The sequence below is a fragment of the Pleurodeles waltl genome, chromosome 1_2 (genome assembly GCF_031143425.1).
Source record: "Pleurodeles waltl isolate 20211129_DDA chromosome 1_2, aPleWal1.hap1.20221129, whole genome shotgun sequence".
Classification (NCBI taxonomy): Eukaryota; Metazoa; Chordata; class Amphibia; order Caudata; family Salamandridae; genus Pleurodeles; species Pleurodeles waltl.
In genome coordinates, this window is record NC_090437.1 from 298350741 (window position 1) to 298366150 (window position 15410).

At 44.0% G+C, this 15410-nt stretch overlaps 1 protein-coding gene across 5 annotated transcripts in view; it reads right to left on the reverse strand.

Moving 5' to 3' along the window:
• LOC138299827 (broad substrate specificity ATP-binding cassette transporter ABCG2-like) overlaps positions 1 to 15410 on the reverse strand; it is a 676683-nt gene that overhangs the window by 99377 nt on the left and 561896 nt on the right. For all 5 annotated transcript variants that reach the window (XM_069238424.1, XM_069238432.1, XM_069238461.1 and 2 more), the window contains 2 exons: positions 13174 to 13263; positions 5940 to 6064 (listed from right to left, as the gene is read on the reverse strand). In XM_069238424.1, coding sequence (XP_069094525.1) covers positions 5940 to 6064; positions 13174 to 13263 — 215 coding nt within the window. The remainder of the gene's footprint in view (positions 1 to 5939; positions 6065 to 13173; positions 13264 to 15410) is intronic.

Sequence of the window (15410 nt, forward strand, 5' to 3'; positions counted from 1 at the left end):
TTGACAATTTCTGTGCTTTTGGTGGTATGTTTGGAGGGAATTGTAGGAATTCTATGCAATAACCATGTTGGATAATTGCTAAGACCCAAGTGTCTGTAGTTATTTCCTCCCATGCTTTGTAATAATGACCTATTCTTCCCCCCACTGGTGTTGTGTGGAGGGGGTGAGTGACATCTGAGTCACTGCTTGGTTGTAAGGGTTTTGGGGCTTTGAAATTTTCCTCTACTCCTAGGGAATTGCCCTCCTCTGTATTGGCCCCGAAAGCCTCCCCTGTACTGTCCCTGGTAGCTGGACGGTGTTGCCTGCGAGGTGCTGGCTTGTGTGGCCTGACCCCGAAACCCCCCTCTAAAGGGTGTCTTGCGGAAGGTGCTGTAGGTTCCTCTGCTCTGCGGGGAGTAGAGTGCGCCCATGGCTTTAGCAGTGTCAGTGTCTTTTTTAAGTTTTTCGATTGCCGTGTCCACTTCTGGTCCGAACAGTTGTTTTTCGTTGAATGGCATATTGAGCACTGCCTGCTGTATCTCTGGTTTGAACCCAGACGTTCTTAGCCATGCGTGCCTTCTAATGGTCACAGATGTATTAATTGTTCTTGCAGCTGTGTCTGCTGCGTCCATAGAAGATCGTATCTGGTTATTTGATATGTTCTGTCCTTCCTCAACCACCTGCTTTGCCCTTTTTTGAAGTTCCTTGGGTAGATGCTCGATGAGGTGTTGCATCTCATCCCAATGGGCTCTGTCATAGCGCGCAAGTAGTGCTTGAGAGTTAGCGATGCGCCACTGGTTTGCAGCTTGTACTGCGACTCTTTTCCCAGCTGCATCGAACTTGCGGCTCTCTTTATCTGGGGGTGGTGCGTCCCCAGATGTGTGGGAGTTGGCTCTCTTCCGAGCTGCTCCCACTACGACGGAATCTGGTGGCAGCTGTGTGGTGATGAAAACAGGGTCTGTAGGAGGTGCTTTATATTTCTTGTCCACCCTTGGCGTTATTGCCCTACTTTTGACCGGCTCCTTGAAGATTTCCTTTGCGTGCCGAAGCATACCTGGCAGCATAGGCAGGCTTTGGTAGGAGCTGTGGGTGGAGGAGAGGGTGTTGAATAAAAAGTCATCCTCGACTTGTTCTGAGTGGAGGTTTACGTTGTGGAATTGTGCTGCTCTAGCCACCACTTGAGAATATGCTGTGCTGTCTTCAGGTGGTGAGGGCTTTGTTGGATATGCCTCCGGACTGTTGTCCGACACTGGGGCGTCATATAAGTCCCAAGCGTCTTGATCCTGGTCACCTTGGCTCATGGTGGTGTGAGCCGGGGAATGTGACGGAGTTTGCGCTGGTGAGACGTTAATTACAGGTGGAGGAGAGGGTGGAGGAGAGGGTGGCGGAGTCACCTTTTTCACCATTTTTGTTTGTGGCGCCTGGTCTGTTTGAAACTCCAGTCTCCTTTTTCTCCTAATAGGGGGAAGGGTGCTTATTCTTCCTGTTCCCTGCTGTATGAAAATACGTTTTTGCGTATGGTCCACTTCGGTGGATTGCAGCTCTTCCTCAAACCTATGCTTTCGCATCTGAGAGGACAGTGATTGCTCCTCTGTATAAGAGCCTGGACCTGGGTCGGTTACGGGTTGTTTCGGCACCGAAACCCTGCCTGTATCTTTTTTCGGCTCCGAGGTGGCTTTTTTCTTTTTTGGAGTCGAAACCTCTCGGCGTCGATCTTCGTCGGTGCCGCTGTCTCGGCGTCGAGCCGTTTTTACACCGCTATCTCGGTGTCGTTGCTTTTCTCCAGCACTTTCTCGATCCCGAGAAGGCTGCGTGCCGGTGTCTCGACCGGAGTCGGACGATCTCAGCACTGTTTGGGCCTTTTTCGGTGCCGATGGTCGGTCACCGAATTTATGGGTGGAGCCATGGCCTGGTGGCAGTGGCGTCCCCTGGGCCTTGCCACTTTTCTTATGTGTTGTTTTCGACGTCTTACTCACGGTTCTTTGATCATCGAATTCCTCGGAGTCCGATTCGTGGATCGAAAAGGTTTCTTCTTCCTCGAACTCTCGGTGCGCTGTCGGCGTGGACGCCATCTGAAGTCTCCTGGCTCGACGGTCACGGAGTGTCTTTCGGGACCGGAACGCGCGACAGGCCTCGCAAGTCTCTTCACTGTGCTCAGGTGACAGGCACAGGTTACAGACCAAATGTTGGTCTGTATACGGGTATTTGTTGTGGCATTTGGGACAAAAACGGAACGGGGTCCGTTCCATCGGCGGTGTTGGACACGCGGTCGGGCCGACCAGGCCCCGGACGGGGGCTCGAAAACTACCCCGAAGGGCACCGGAGCGCGTCGATCTTCGATGCGGTGTTGAATCTAACTACGCCGATCCCGAGTGCAACAATACCGACGAAAATCTTCCGAAATCTACTAACTTTCCGTTCCGAAACTCGGAGCGACAGGAACACGTCCGAACCCGATGGCGGAAAGAAAACAATCGAAGATGGAGTCGACGCCCATGCGCAATGGAGACAAAAGGAGGAGTCACTCGGTCCCGTGACTCGAAAGACTTCTTCGAAGAAAAACAACTTGTAACACTCCGACCCAACACCAGATGGCGAGCTATGCAGAACATGTGTATCTACAGCGACAGATGCCATTGAACATTTAGTTTGAGAATGGGTCAAAACCTCTTGCTACGTTACTAATTTTGTGAAGTTTGCTGAAGGACTCAGACAATACCAGTACCAATGGAAGAGATTAAAGACAAGTGGGATGACTAAAAGGTGGCTATCGTCAATGGTTGAATGATTGAATATGTATCTATAAAGGAGTGAAAGGAAGAATATAAGAATGGTGTACTAAAGGAAGTAAAGTGTTGTGTGCAGAAGAGGTGGCTAAGAAAGTCACAGCCAATCCCTAGGTGAGATACATTTGGGGGTTAAGTGATACGTTGACCAAAGATGGATAGTTTTTAGTAATACGCAATAATAGAAAAAGATAATTAGTGGCGTTCGGGGTGTGTAGACATGCAGTGCCCCATGAAAAGAAGCAGAGATATCTTTCTGGTGGCCATGAGTAGATACAGAGGTAGCTACTGACACTCTGGAAGGCCATTTGGCCTTACACAATATGTTGCAGGGCACTCCCATCCGGGTGGAAGTTGCTCTGGGACATACTTGATTACTGATGGTCTTTAGGGGCTGACATAGAGGACACAGGAATACTGGACAGGAACACTGCTCTGAATTCATGCAAATATTTAACTCCTGCTAGCGATGCCAACATATGCTTAGAAAAAAGCGATCGGATGCAAGGCATTGAATAATAGGATCTATACCATTACTAAATACCATTGTGTAGGGATAGAGATCGGAACTGAACTAAAGGATCCCAGATAAGGTCTTGTAAGTGTGAAGCGGTTGGTGAAAGGGAAAGACTGCACTGTTGATGCGCATCATTTTAAAGCAGACTAGCAGGCCTTGGTTCCTCACCCGACCAGATGATATTTCAGCTAGTTCGAAATTTCTAAACTCCAGGATGCATGTGTAGAACTAATAGGCGCTGGTAAAGCCAATCGATCACCAATAACCTCTTGGCTTTACTAATGCTTTTTGCCAGCATTCACATTGGCAAGAATGAAAAAATGCAATTGCTCATACCTGGATAACAAAGCTCCCAGGCATGGGGTGCTGGGACAGGAATGTAGGGTCGTTCAGGGAGAGCCGATGGCAGCATGCGATTGTCCTCTTCACAGGAGCCCCTGTGTTGGGTCTGGACCAAGTACCCAAAAGGACACCGGTGAAGGCTTCATTGAATGAAAGAAGCGGCTCAGAGGTGGAAGCCCCTGGCTGAAGCACCTCCGTCAGGAGATTAGACCTGACCTGAACAGTAGAGGCAGCTCAAAGCAGAGAGTCTCAGCCACCCTACTGACCACCATGGATTAAGTAGCTCCCTTCGCCGTAGTCAGGGTAGGAGGAGACTGCATGACAACGTCTGGAGAGGTATCCAGACGACTGGCCTTGCCTAACTCCTGTACCCAGTCCAAGTTAGAGTCATCCTGGTATTCTTAAGGGTCCAGGGAACCCCTCCAATCCTTCCCCAAATTCAACCCATAAGAATAAGGGTCAGAATCCAACCTGGGGTGAATAGGCCCCATCGAAGGAGGCGACATTAGCCGACGCCAGTCCGACTGAGTCATCAGGGATCGGGTCTACGTCGATGGTGGGCACCACCGACGTCGGAAGCGGCAACAATTGAAGTGGCGCCGGGGAAGGTTTCGATGGTACGAACTGCTTTGGTGCGGATCCGAAGGGGACTTCTGTGGCTGGTGCCGGAGCTGCCAGCACGGAACCCGAAGGCCCTCCAACCGAACCCATTAGGCCAGAAGGCACCGTAGTGGGGTCGGACTTCCCAAAGATGAGGCGCATGGCCTCATAAAATTCCTTTAATTGGGCACGGGTCGCCCTGGCTCCCGGAAACTAGGGGAGGCGCAGAGTGGACCCAAAAGCAGGCTCCGAAGATGGAGGCCTTGAGCGTCAACGCTCCTCCCGTGTCCCATCAGCCGAGCAACGGGGTGAAGTTGAAGGATGACGGGATTTCTTCAACTTCTTCTTCTTCTTCTTACCTTGACCCGAAGACTCTGAGGAAGACGAGTGGTCGTGGCTCCGCAACCAGTCTCGAGTCCTTCCTCTTGAGCAAGACCGGAACCTATGCGGAGTCGAGCACCGGGCCACCATAAGCTTACGGGACTGCTCCCTCAAGGCCTCTGGGCGCATGGTCCGGCATTCGAAGCACGACTTTGGGTTGTGGTCACGCTCCAGGCACCACAAACAGTCCCAATGTAGATCCGTCACTGACATCATGCTGTGACAGTCCTCGCAAGGTTTGAAGCCGGTCTTCGGGGATATCCTCGACTTAACAAAAACTTCACAAAAACTCGACCAAAGAGTCAACGTTGGCCAAAAATTGACCTAGGGTAGGTCTCTCCGGATCAGCACGTGGCGCGGAAAGAAAAAACTGATGTCAATGCGCTGAGGCATCTATGTACTACTCCCGACGCCATCATGGTGACTACGGCTCCAACAATGCCCGCAGAGTCAACTGACTCCACCTAACGAGGTGCAAGGGTATTGCTTGAAGAAAATATCTCCGGATCCAGTCTGACACCTGGAAGAAAATTCTAAGGTAAGGAATCTGCAACTAGAAGTCTTTATCAGATTGAGAAAATATGTGTGGGAGTACCTGTTAAGGCACCAAGTTTCAGCTACTGGGTTCTTCCCAAAAAAAAAATTTTTAAATGAAAAATGTGATGGGAGTGCTCGGGGGAGCAATGGAGGAGTAGTGGGGGAAATACTAAGTGGCAGGAGCCACAAGGGAGGAGTGAGGATTAAAAATGAAAAAAAATAAGCAAATGAAGTAAGCAACAGAATAGCAATGTGGGTAGTTGAGAAGCAACAGAGTTACGGGGATTAGATAGGTGAGGAAGCTTATGAATGAAAGAAAACAAGGACTGCCAAGGAATAATAAAAGATAAAGAAAATAGTAGTTGCCTCACTGCAAGCAATGGAAGGACACAAGTCATCTAATTGAGATCTAGAATCATGAGGAGAGACAGGAATAGGAAGGAGAGCCAAGGAATAAGAAGAATGAAAATGAGATAGGCAAGAAAACCATCCAATCAGGAGCAAGAGGTTAACCAAAAAAACACTATCCGCATACATTGTAATGTATTAGGGGCTAGAGGTCTTCCACAATAAAAAACAGCTAGAGTGGTCTTCAGGTGAGATCCAAAGAGCAAAAAGAGGAACAACACATTTTGTTAGATTAAGAGAAAGCATTTATTAAAAAAAACCTTCCTGGAAATTCGGTTTCTAAGGTTGTTAACATTGATTGAGAAAGCAACAAGGCATACAGAATGCTAAAAGAAGATGGATGCAACATAGTATCATTTTATACGAAATATACTTCATTAGATACTCACCAATCATGAAATAAATGATACAGGTGAAGACGATGCTTGGCAACGTTCTCATGGGTATTAAATCAGCCAGCAACTTGGAGACAAAATATGCCGACAGTCTATAATACCCACTGATGTACTCATGTCTGAAGACAAAATACATAAAAAAACAACAGTTGAAGTTCATGTCAACAGAAAACGTTTTCTAGAACAATGTTGGTTCTCACAAGGTTCCCCAAAAAATCTTATAAATCAGTGATAGCACAATTCAATAAACAGGAAATAATTGAATCATTCAGTGATACTGAAAACGAGGCAGGAATCCAACTACTCATTGAGAGATCACTGCCAACTGGGCACTTTAGCACCAAAGGAGAGGTACAGTTTTGTAGTTCTATGGCGCCCCACCTGCCACCATACTTAAAGTATGAAAAACTCGTACTAATTAGTCTCTTTCTTTTGGTTTCAAGAGATGGTGGAACGAATGAAGGCTCTTAACGCTGGAAATGAGGCTAGCGCACTGACTTAATCGATTGCTGCTGACATCTGGGTGTGTAGTAGGTAATTAATTAATTGGAAACTCGACAGGGCCTGCCCGACTTTTCATCATTCCAAGGTGAATACCTCAAATTGCATGAAATGGGGTAAGGCGGAGAACCAGCACATTAACACTTCAGTATTAATATTAAACACACATATTCAGAAAACTGCTTATAGAAATCATTACCACTTGGCACAAAAAAGTAACAAAGAGTAATTAAGGGCAACAAAGACACAATACATCAAAGATTTATCTTTCAAGTGACCATAAACAGGCAGTTCTATCAATTCACAAATGTTTCCGCCCTATCTCTGGGGAAGAGGCAACAGCGTCAGTCTTCCCAAGACTACCCCTGCCGATACTGGGCTATTTCCATTTTCCCGTTCGCAAACATACATGCTTACATTTGCTCACAAGAAGATCTCAGAGAATGTGCAAACTTTACATATTTTTTTTCTTAAAGGTGATGTACTTAACATACTTTTTTTCGTAAAGGTGATGTAGAGAAACCCCTTCTCCTGCACACTCGCAAATGTTTGGAGTGTTGGCTATCAATTACCACTGCTTTGCCAGGAGTACATTTCTGACTATTTCCAGGGTAGGAATGAAACACAATTGTGAATACCTACAAATACTCGTTTGTGGGTCTGCACAAGCATTCCAGAGTACCCCTATGCTGGAATGACTACTGCTTGCCAATAGGAGTTGGTTTACTCTCACAAAATATGACACAAAGGTGTTCTAACACTGCGTTTAGGTAAAATGATTTGCAAGTGTAAATTCACAAAATAGAATGCAAGCCATTTGAGAACGTAAATATAAATTTAATGTACAAAAACGTTGTGAATCGGGCATAGGAGAGTGGTTAAACATGATGCAGAGGGGAAAATGTAACATATTGCCAGTCATCGCTGTCATTTTACATTTTAGCACAATCCCCAGTTCTAACTTGCAGTGGGAAAACACCTCAATTCGATTCGTTTGAAAATGACCTGTTTAACTGCTCGAGTGCTACGGTTTTTCGAAACCAGAGGGACATCTTTTTCATATTTTGCAAGTTCACTTCAAATGTAAAGAACCAGCTTTCAATAAATAATACGGGTACACATTTCTTGTTACTTGTCTTGTCTGTAAGGTCCGAAAATAGCGTGAAGGTGTTGTGACTTTCTGCGGAGGCGTGTTAAGAATGGCTTTTCTTCTACTAGAGGGCGTAGGAGTAGACGGGTTCTAAACCAGAACTCCCACCGGCCCCGGCTAGGCTGTTCCTGCTCACAGAGGTCGCACATGGCTTACTAAGACTCCATTGCCTTGTGGTATTCGAGCTTGTGGCTATTCCCAAAGAAGGGGAAGGTGCCATATTCAGCTCAAAACAATGAAACAACAACACTAAGCTTCTGTTATGCTGTGAGTGCCAGTGTGCGAGCAAGCACAACCACAACATAAAACAAAAATAGGCTAAAACAGCACCACAGACCTAATATTCGAGTATCCCACCAATCCGAATTCAGGATGCTTAGAATAAAGCATGAAAACAGACATCTAACTATTTAAAAACAGCAGAACAAGTGCTACGTCTTCCTTGTTTAAAAAAAAAAACACAAACAAAAAAACGGAGAGGACCTCGTTGATCTCCAGCCTGGCCCAACGGTATCAGTGCAGAGAAGGTAAAGGTTCACCAGATTTGGGCTTGGTCTGAGATCATTTTTGTACCTAGGTTTCTCCTTTCACAGGTTACCTTAGATACATGTTCTGCCAATAAGAATAGTATAAACTGACAAAGCCGGTGGGACGGGCTTTACAGTGCTAAACCACGGTAACACCCTTGTACATTTCAATATTTGACTATTTTCGCTTATTACAACCAGGCCTCACTGCTTGGTCGAGCTTTCTGTATGAGAAAACAAGGGAGGGAGAACAATGAATAAGAACCAGACGGAAAAAAAACATCGAGAAAAACTGTACAGGGAGAAAGAACAAAGGGAAACGGACATAAAAAGAGTTAACTGGGCAAAAACAGAGTAGAAAAAACAACGAGGAAGACAGCGGAGGAAAAACTGCACACGTGACCTCAGTGAAACGCTAAAACAGCTGCTGTGAAAAACAACACAAGAAATGGTTGCTTTCTGTATACAATGCATATAGGAGGGAAATCGATTAATGCGTGATGACTTTGTGTACAGGGAGTGCAGAATTATTAGGCAAGTTGTATTTTTGAGGATTAATTTTATTATTGAACAACAACCATGTTCTCAATGAACCCAAAAAACTCATTAATATCAAAACTGAATATTTTTGGAAGTAGTTTTTAGTCTGTTTTTAGTTTTAGCTATGTTAGGGGGATATCTGTGTGTGCAGGTGACTATCACTGTGCATAATTATTAGGCAACTTAACAAAAAAAAATATATACCCATTTCAATTATTTATCATTACCAGTGAAACCAATGTAACATCTCAACATTCACAAATATACATTTCTGACATTCAAAAACAAAACAAAAACAAATCAGTGACCAATATAGCCACCTTTCTTTGCAAGGACACTCAAAAGCCTGCCATCCATGGATTCTGTCAGTGTTTTGATCTGTTCACCATCAACATTGCGTGCAGTAGCAACCACAGCCTCCCAGACACTGTTCAGAGAGGTGTACTGTTTTCCCTCCTTGTAAATCTCACATTTGATGATGGACCACAGGTTCTCAATGGGGTTCAGATCAGGTGAACAAGGAGGCCATGTCATTAGATTTCCTTCTTTTATACCCTTTCTTGCCAGCCACGCTGTGGAGTACTTGGACGCGTGTGATGGAGCATTGTCCTGCATGAAAATCATGTTTTTCTTGAAGGATGCAGACTTCTTCCTGTACCACTGCTTGAAGAAGGTGTCTTCCAGGAACTGGCAGTAGGACTGGGAGTTGAGCTTGACTCCATCCTCAACCCGAAAAGGCCCCACAAGCTCATCTTTGATGATACCAGCCCAAACCAGTACTCCACCTCCACCTTGCTGGCGTCTGAGTCGGACTGGAGCTCTCTGCCCTTTACCAATCCAGCCACGGGCCCATCCATCTGGCCCATCAAGACTCACTCTCATTTCATCAGTCCATAAAACCTTAGAAAAATCAGTCTTGAGATATTTCTTGGCCCAGTCTTGACGTTTCAGCTTGTGTGTCTTGTTCAGTGGTGGTCGTCTTTCAGCCTTTCTTACCTTGGCCATGTCTCTGAGTATTGCACACCTTGTGCTTTTGGGCACTCCAGAGATGTTGCAGCTCTGAAATATGGCCAAACTGGTGGCAAGTGGCATCGTGGCAGCTGCACGCTTGACTTTTCTCAGTTCATGGGCAGTTATTTTGCGCCTTGGTTTTTCCATACGCTTCTTGCGACCCTGTTGACTATTTTGAATGAAACGCTTGATTGTTCGATGATCACGCTTCAGAAGCTTTGCAATTTTAAGAGTGCTGCATCCCTCTGCAAGATATCTCACTATTTTTGACTTTTCTGAGCCTGTCAAGTCCTTCTTTTGACCCATTTTGCCAAAGGAAAGGAAGTTGCCTAATAATTATGCACACCTGATATAGGGTGTTGATGTCATTAGGCCACACCCCTTCTCATTACAGAGATGCACATCACCTAATATGCTTAATTGGTAGTAGGCTTTCGAGCCTATACAGCTTGGAGTAAGACAACATGCATAAAGAGGATGATGTGGTCAAAATACTCATTTGCCTAATAATTCTGCACTCCCTGTATATCTGAGATGTAAGTAGCCCTTACTGCACTGTAATGCAAGCACCCAAGAGGAGGTGGAATGATTACGCCAAACAGCTCAAACACATGAACTCAGTGGGACATAATCTGGCTAGAGACAAAGCTCACGTAATGTATATTTTAAAGAATTAGTAATAGTCAGAAACGCTAAGCCAGACCTGAAATGGAAAACATGATAACGTGATTAAAATACGAAGGTTTGACCGATGATCATTTCTGGCAGAGAAAGAGAAATGTTAAACTACGTAAATGGAGCATGTGAAACAGGCAGGTGGCAACTAATGATGCCCCTGCCTTGGATCGGTGGAGAGAACAATGCTCCAAGGAGACTGACTTTTGTACGGGAAACGACTGAAATCCAAATCAAACCACCGTTGAAGCATTCTCCTTCTCAAACAAAACGCTTTTGTGGTCAGAGAGTGAGCACGTGACCTCGGTTGGCTGCGGCATGGGGAGCTGGCAGATGCCTGCCAGTGGTACTGTGGGTCGCGCTCCTGCGTGGAGGGCGCTGCTACTGGTGGTTGCCCGAGAATCCTGGAAATGCATCTGCAGACATGAACCAGCAGCGAGAGGACAGCGCGGCCGTGGCTCGTGTCGGACAGTATAACGAGGAATAATGACCCCACAAGGCTGTTCGGAAGTGTGAAAGAAATAACCTGTCAGTTTAAGGGGAGCTGCACCCTGGAGTGGGTAAGCAGAGCAATGCATAGCTGTGAGCGCAAGCAGGCTCTGAACAGGCATAACCAGATACAAGGAGGACACGGCTGAACTCCATTCAGATAGGCAGCACAACTCCAAGCGTTCCGAAGTGCAAAGGGCCCACAACTAACGTGGACAACGAGATTTGTCATGTGAGTATCCATAAATGACTGTATACGTATATAAATGTTAACTACCAGCAGCGGACGCGGATCTACCCAATGCATTCTGAAGCTGCCCCAGAAACGGAGATTTAGACGCTGGCTCCTTTCCTCTGGTGTGGACATGTTCAGCAATAACAAGCATCCTGGAAGTCAATTACTGAAACTGACTGGTCTGAATGACAAGGCTGGCCTCAGGGTCCTAGAGTTTGTCTGATGGGGATCGCGTGCCAAGTACAAGAAGAGAGTAGAATGAAGATTCATTTATCAAACATTGTTACTCAGCAAATGGCAGATTGCACTTTCCTGGAAACTGGATAAGCCAGTCGAAGAATCTGAATTGAGAGTCGAACCCCAACTGTGGGTCATAGTCATGATTTCAAAACAAGGGAACATAGGCAACAGATAATACTCAAACCTGGGATGCCCTATACATGTGGTTTCCGAAAAGGGACCATTTTTGGATCACATTAGCCTTGGAAACAAAGTATATTATTTCATCTGCAAAGAGGATTCTAAAGAAAATGCCTCTGTAACAAAAGTAAATTGGGTTAATATCCCATAGAGCCTAGATATTCATCATACTATGCAGCATACTTAGTTGTTTGTCAAAGGTCTCCATGCAGTATCTTGTCTAGAAATCAAGATAAATCTGAACAAAAATACCTACCAAGTTGGGTTACACTTGGCGATGGTATATCTATAACGTAATACCAAGTGAACAGATCCTTGCCCTAAAGGTACACACGTTTCAGCTCGAGGTCTATCATGTCAAGGCCCCATTAGTATTGAATCCCGCACTGCAATGAGCTCTCTTCTCTCCATACCACAATGAGGCTGAGCGTTAACCCTTTGTGTTGCAGTAGACAAAGTGATTCTGTGCATTTATCAGGCTGAAGCTGCCTCCTACAGTTACTCCGAGGTGCAATGCTCCCAGCTAATGGATACATTTGGTGGTTTGGGCACTAAAGATCATGGCAGGTGAATCAAAAAGCACCCATGACGATGCAGGAAAATGCTAGCAAAGAGAACAGAGATCAAGTCACACAATAAAAAGCAAACGCACGGCAGGAACTTTACTACTAAGCAAACACTCAACAGGGAAACCAAGTAGACAGACAACTTTTTTTCAACCTCCCCAAAAAAACATGCCAGGGTGACATCCAGGAAACCACACCCAAGTAATGCAGAAAAAGATCAAGGACTCAGTAACACTAGGGAGAAAATAAGTCCCCAGGAAAATGGGAAAAATATCGGCTCTGATACACGGCTTGGAGGACAGAGTGCAGGAAGCAAAGAAGAAAATTAGCAAAGCGGAGAATATAAAGGCCACTAACAAGGACAAGTACATTTCCATATCCCTAAGGAATACATTGTCCAAAATGAAAAATCTGGAAAATTGGGTGAGATGTCAAAATGTCCTTGCTATAAGCCTTCCCAAAAGACAAGTTCTGGAAGCACAACAAATCTCATATGACTTGAGAAGAATTTTAAGAGACTGTACTGCTCCTTGCAGCCAAAACTGTTAGCTCACACCCTGCTAAATATGGTGGGTCTCTAAGAACTGTGCTGATATATCACGTAGATTTCTCAAACAGAGATAGGATTTTCTGACAAACCTCTTACCGAAAGATACAGCCTGGGAGCCAGCTCACAGTACCAAGTGAGGCTTTGGCCTTCTTAAAGATGCCCACCAGGTAGGTGGGGATCTTTGTGCCTTCAGTACAGCCATCCCTGGAGCAACTCCACTGAATGCACTGAACTTTGATGAACAGGCACCATAACTAATTGACAAACAAACCCATACTGAAGCACCTTCCACGGAGTATAGTCATTATACCATAGGGTTGACCGTAGCTTAAATGACGGACCCTCACCCTTGCATTCATATGAGTGTACCTGTAATGAGAAGCACAGGGGACATAAATGATCCTTCAGTGTCTCCTCTGGTCACTTACGTGAGGTGTTTCCCATTTCTCTCACAACTATCAATAACACTTTAAATAAAACATATGGTTCAAATGAGGTGATTAAAATGAACTGAAAAAAAAGAAAATAGAAGGTGCACAAGAATCCTTCGCACTATCAACTTACATAAATATCTTCTTTTCCACAACAAAGAGCTCGATAGCTGAAACGCTGCTGAAACACTGATTGGTAGTTATGAAAAACAATGCACCCACCCTGTGAAGAATAAAAGAAAAACATGTTTCTTCACATTGAGGGATCTTCACAGCACATAAACATCTGTTTTCTAATTCGCTCATAGAAACAGTGCCTACATGAGCAAAATCTATCAATTGTTTCATAAGTATGTTAAAATATTTAAGGTATTTTGAGTACAATACAGATGGTTGGTTTCTTGCACTTTAAGTCTGTCATTTAACAGTTACATACAAACAGTTTGGGGCACTGGTAGACAAGACAAGGTTTAACCACACACATGTTGGGAATATACAACATATGAATAAATAACATAGAAGATAAAAAAACATTTTTTTATATTTACCGTCTATCATTTTGTCATCAGCTAATTATATACATTTTACTAATGCTTTGTGCTGCAATTTCCAATGTACACGTACAAACCCATTATAGAAAAATAAATCTGAAATCTGCATTTTAGAAAACCTACACATTTTCTTTGAAACTACGAAGTCATTGACTTATCGATCCAATGCACACAATAATGAGCATTCTTCATAAAAAAAAAAGTGTTTTTATGCAAGCAATAGTCTCACATGTTAGCAACAAATGAAGATATAACTCGTATTCCATAAATGCTCAGGAGAAACACAAACTACCGTCTGGGGTTGCTTAATCACCATGATACTTTTTTGATGGTGGGACACAGAACATCTTTCAAAACAGGAAAAAATTACTTGGCTGTAACTACACTTGTAGTGTTTTGTTATATTGTTTGTTAGTGTTTTGATTAGCCCCTATAGTTGATCTGGAAATCCTTGGAAAATGATTAACAAACATTATACTACAAAATAATAATAACATTCACAACCATAGGCTATCCAATTCTTGTGGGCTGTTATTTCATCACCTGATGGGCTTCGGTCTCAATTCCTCGAGGCCATGTCCACGGTAGTAGCATGGAGAGTAAATTACCCATCTAGATTTGAAGATTGCTCATGGTTAACAAGTGAAGCTATAGGTAAGTTTTTTTTTCAGCATGGGGTCAGTCCTAGATTCAAACAATTTGAATAGAAAACCAAGCCATGATTAACTAGGTTGGTCACACAGAGGTGCATCATTTAAATAGTGTCTTCAACACTGCATCTTCAACCAGTGCCTCAGCTCCAGCATCCTTGTCCAGGCAATGGCGCTTCACTAGCTTCATGGAGCATAAGGAGGTCTACGAGTTATTAATTTACATTTCTCCTCAAAAGGACATTTGTATGTGACCAATCTTTGCAGATAAGCCTCTTGTCAGATGAACCGTGACTATTTTGGTAGAGGGTCTGCTTTCTGACAACGTAGGGACAAACGTAACACTCTATTTAGCAATCCCTATTTTCAACAGTGTGAACCAAAAGCCATAAGTAACTAATTTCAGATCTTGACTCCTTTCGTCCTGTAAGCATAAATACATAGAAATCTCGTGAAACTGGATGTGTGTAATATTATTCACTAAACGATCTGTGTTTTGGAAAGAAAACCGTCTGGAAGGGTAAGACTTTCATATGAACTTCATCTGCCAACATGAAAATGGAGATTGGATGAATTCAGATAATTATATTTTCTTTGAGAAATGTGATTTATTTTTCTTACAAGACAAGGCTATGCTTCAAGACAAAAATATCAATAAACAATTGTGCATGGGCTCAAGTGTCCCACAGTGAAGGGCAGTATGCTAGAGAAAACTTTTGTCAAGTCCTTTACAACGTTTTTGATAACAGGAGAAGACAAGAATGACAACGCCACATATAGGTCAAGCCTAGAAATAGCCTAATTGTGACACTTTATAAAGTTTAACTGCATGCCAATTTTGAGGTAGTGGAACACATATGGAAATGGCTGTAATATTGCTGAAAGTACTAAAAACATTTATTTTTTACTTTTTTTGTATCAGTTGGCAACCTAATATTTGCTACCTCAGAATCTCCATACAGTGTTAAGGAATATTCAGATGACTAAATAGTAAAATCTCTTTGGGCAAGCTGTGAAAATAAATTAGCATTTGTGGCTATCAACTACTTTACCTATAGTTAGGGGACGCAGATTTTATTGCCTGCATTTGTCCTGAAATGGTGCCCGTACTACCATCACTAAATATAGTCTTGAGCTGTGGTCAAGAAAAGCAAAGGCAAAGGAGCTAT